Source organism: Cicer arietinum, chromosome 3 (assembly GCF_000331145.2).
Source record: "Cicer arietinum cultivar CDC Frontier isolate Library 1 chromosome 3, Cicar.CDCFrontier_v2.0, whole genome shotgun sequence".
NCBI classification, from domain to species: domain Eukaryota; kingdom Viridiplantae; phylum Streptophyta; class Magnoliopsida; order Fabales; family Fabaceae; genus Cicer; species Cicer arietinum.
The window spans coordinates 74,942,152-74,945,483 of NC_021162.2; the positions used below are offsets into that span (position 1 = coordinate 74,942,152).

Sequence of the window (3,332 nt, forward strand, 5' to 3'; positions counted from 1 at the left end):
TGTGGTCCCTTAACTTAATTTCAGGTAACGTTTTAGTCATTTATCTTTTTTTTTTCCCGATTTAGTCCTTTATTCCTAAAAATATCAAATAAAGTATGAAAATATGAGTTTATTTGAAGATTTGCGTTACGAATTTGATGAAATTTGTATTATATTGAAGAATATAATTAATTTTATGAGTTTTGATTGAATTTTTTTTTAATTTTTGTATAAAAAAGGATATCATTGTTGAAATTTTAAAACATAAAATATCAAATTGTCACTTAAAATTAAAATAAAGAACTAAGTCGGGAAAAAAAAAGATAAAGGATTAAAACGTTACCTGAAATTAAGTTAAGGGACAACGAATGTAATTTAGCCTATTATTTTATTATGTAACTATGAGATGAATTTATTAGTTTTTTTTAGAAATGTTCAGTTGTAGAGTTTAAATGCTTATTAAATATTAATAATAAAAAATTATAGTTTTATAAATAAAATAATAATAAAATAAATGAGTGAGGTAGACACACGAATCTACTTAAATCCTCATTCCCAATCAAATTTTACTTCTTTCTTTATTAATATAAATCTATTTTGATTTTTTTTTTCTTCCTAAAAACCAGACATACATATTGTTCTTTTAAGTGGACATATTATACATATTGTCACTACATAATGTGGAAGGGACTTAAATATTAGAATGAAATAAAAAGTATGGATTTTTTTTTCAAGAAAGGAAAGCCTGGGAAGAATGAAGGGTCAAGTCAATAATAATGATTCAATATTTTTTGAAGGATGTCAACAATAATAATGAGTTCAACAAAGATGGACATAATAAGTGTTTATTAAAAAGGAAAAAAAGGAAATAGAAGTGTTCCAAATTACCAAACAAGTAAGTAAAAACTTAAGAAAGAATTAACAAATTGAACCACTAATTTATTTAATTTAATTTTATTCGCATCTAAAAAAATTTGAAAATACGAAAGGCCTTCGCTTTTTCCCTCTACCCTTTCTTTCTATACTTTCTTTCTTTCTTTGTTCTTTGCTCAACGCAACACAACGCAACGTCTCTCACAAATGCAAGACATTTTCGGATCAGTTCGCCGGTCACTAGTATTCCGTGCTTCACCGGAGAACGAAGATCACTCACTCGGAGTCGGAGGAACCCTAGTTGATAAGATCGGTTATTGTATTCGCAATTCTAGAGTTTTTTCTAAACCTTCTCCGCCGTCGCCGCCGATTCGTAAAGACACTGTGCCTCAAATCCGATGGAGGAAAGGCGAATTGATCGGTTGTGGTGCCTTTGGTCATGTTTACGTTGGAATGAATCTCGATTCTGGAGAACTTCTAGCAGTTAAACAGGTTAATTCATTTCTTCATTTTTTCGTAGTTGATTTTTGTTTTTGTTTTTTCAGTTCGTGTTCACTTCAATTTCAACTTGCCGTGGATTTAACTTTAAAGCTTAAACTGATTTCGTTTTGTTCTCTGATTTTTCAGGTTTTGATTGCAGCAAGTAGTGCTTCGAAGGAGAAGGCACAGGTTTGTTGTATGATTTAAGTTTTCTGTGTAACTACTTCTGTTCGCGTCAACTATAGCTGTATAGCAATTTGATGCTAGTTGATTTAATTGTTTGTCCTTTGGATATATAGTTCCAAATGATAAGCAACTTTTTGATGTTGTGTGGAGATTATGAGTTCAATAAATCTAATCATTCAATTGAAAATTCGAATTAAATAGATAGATCAATGTAAAATTTCATAAAACTTGGAAAATGATTGATGCTTCATCATTCAGCAACTTCATTTAAATTATTTTGATGTATAATAATATATTTAAAAAATATAAGTAAATATCAACTTTCAGTTTACAAACCTATTAATGTTCGTTTTTTCTGAAATTTGGCATACATGATCATCATGTTAATATCATATGATTAAGTGGTTGGATTTGTTAAATTCATATTCTATAAAAAAAAATATAAACATAGTAAGACTGAGAAGGCTTGTGGCATGATTCAGATTTTGGACTGTGATTATATTTGTGATATGAAATGAATTGGCGACGATATGCTGTTTTGGTTAATGTTTTGGATACTATTAACAGGCTCATGTAAAAGAACTTGAGGAAGAAGTTAAACTGCTTAAAGATCTTTCGCATCCCAACATTGTTGTAAGTATGATGCAAACAATATTGACAAACGAATTAGTTCCCCGAAACTATCTCTTGACAGAATAATTTTTTTCTTCTTTTGGTACTGTAGAGATATTTGGGTACTGTCAGAGAAGAAGATACCTTAAATATTCTTCTGGAGTTTGTTCCTGGTGGATCCATATCTTCACTGTTGGGGAAGTTTGGCGCTTTCCCCGAGGCTGTGAGTTCTAGCTACTGAATCAATGTACTTCGGTGATTCTTTATACCGGCCTAACTATTTCCATTAATTCATTCAACAGGTCATAAGAACTTACACGAAGCAGATATTGCTTGGACTCGAGTACTTGCACAAAAATGGAATCATGCACAGGGACATTAAGGTCTCTTTTTGTATCATCTCATTGATATGCATGTAAGCTTTGTTCTTTTTCGGCTACTGATGTCCTAGTATATATATTAATTTTCAGGGGGCCAATATTCTTGTAGATAATAAAGGATGCATAAAGCTTGCAGATTTTGGAGCTTCTAAACAGGTCGTTGAGCTGGTAATCAATCTAATCCTTATCTGTCCCTCTACTATTATGACAATATACATACCACTTCACCTTTGTGATGGATATTGTATTTGCATCTTTGTTTAAGAGTTGCACTATTTTATTCTAGGCTACCATTTCCGGTGCCAAGTCTATGAAGGGTACTCCATATTGGATGGCTCCTGAAGTTATTCTCCAGACTGGGCATAGCTTGTAAGGACATTAACCCTCTTCACATATTTTACAATATGCTGCTCTGTTTTTAATATGCATTGACATGAATAATACTGGAAGTTTCTTCTAGTCAGATGTCACTCGGTATGGTAGTTTAGACTGATTGTTTTATGATTCCAAGTCTTGACCATTCTATTATGTGAGTGTGGTATATGTGGAGTTGCATTATAACTGCCTTAATTATACAACAATGGCTTCTGTTAAAAGAATAGAGATTTAGTACCCAACATAGAGTGAAAATGAGTGTGAAGAGAGATATACAGAAAACAATGTGGAGAAAAGGTGGGAGAGATAAAAAATGTAAGAGAGAAAAAATGATATTTCATATGTAACTATGTGTTCATATAAAAACTGTGAATAATTATTTCTATCGACGGGCATTGTCCAAAAATAGAGGTCTCCGCTCAAGATGTAGAAAAAAGGTTAGCAGCA

The 3,332-nt window shown here is 31.5% G+C and overlaps 1 protein-coding gene across 2 annotated transcripts in view; it reads left to right on the plus strand.

Moving 5' to 3' along the window:
- Positions 1–967: 967 nt before the first annotated feature.
- LOC101503715 (mitogen-activated protein kinase kinase kinase NPK1) overlaps positions 968–3,332 on the plus strand; it is an 8,307-nt gene continuing 5,942 nt past the window's right edge. The window contains exons 1-7 of one of the 2 annotated variants that reach the window (XR_012162408.1): positions 968–1,344; positions 1,480–1,521; positions 2,086–2,151; positions 2,243–2,353; positions 2,433–2,513; positions 2,601–2,678; positions 2,797–2,879. Coding sequence is in view for 1 of the 2 variants with exons in the window: in XM_004494558.4 (XP_004494615.1) it covers positions 1,060–1,344; positions 1,480–1,521; positions 2,086–2,151; positions 2,243–2,353; positions 2,433–2,513; positions 2,601–2,678; positions 2,797–2,879 (746 nt within the window). In the remaining variant the exon portion in view is untranslated. The remainder of the gene's footprint in view (positions 1,345–1,479; positions 1,522–2,085; positions 2,152–2,242; positions 2,354–2,432; positions 2,514–2,600; positions 2,679–2,796; positions 2,880–3,332) is intronic. The other variant, XM_004494558.4, reaches the window with a different exon arrangement.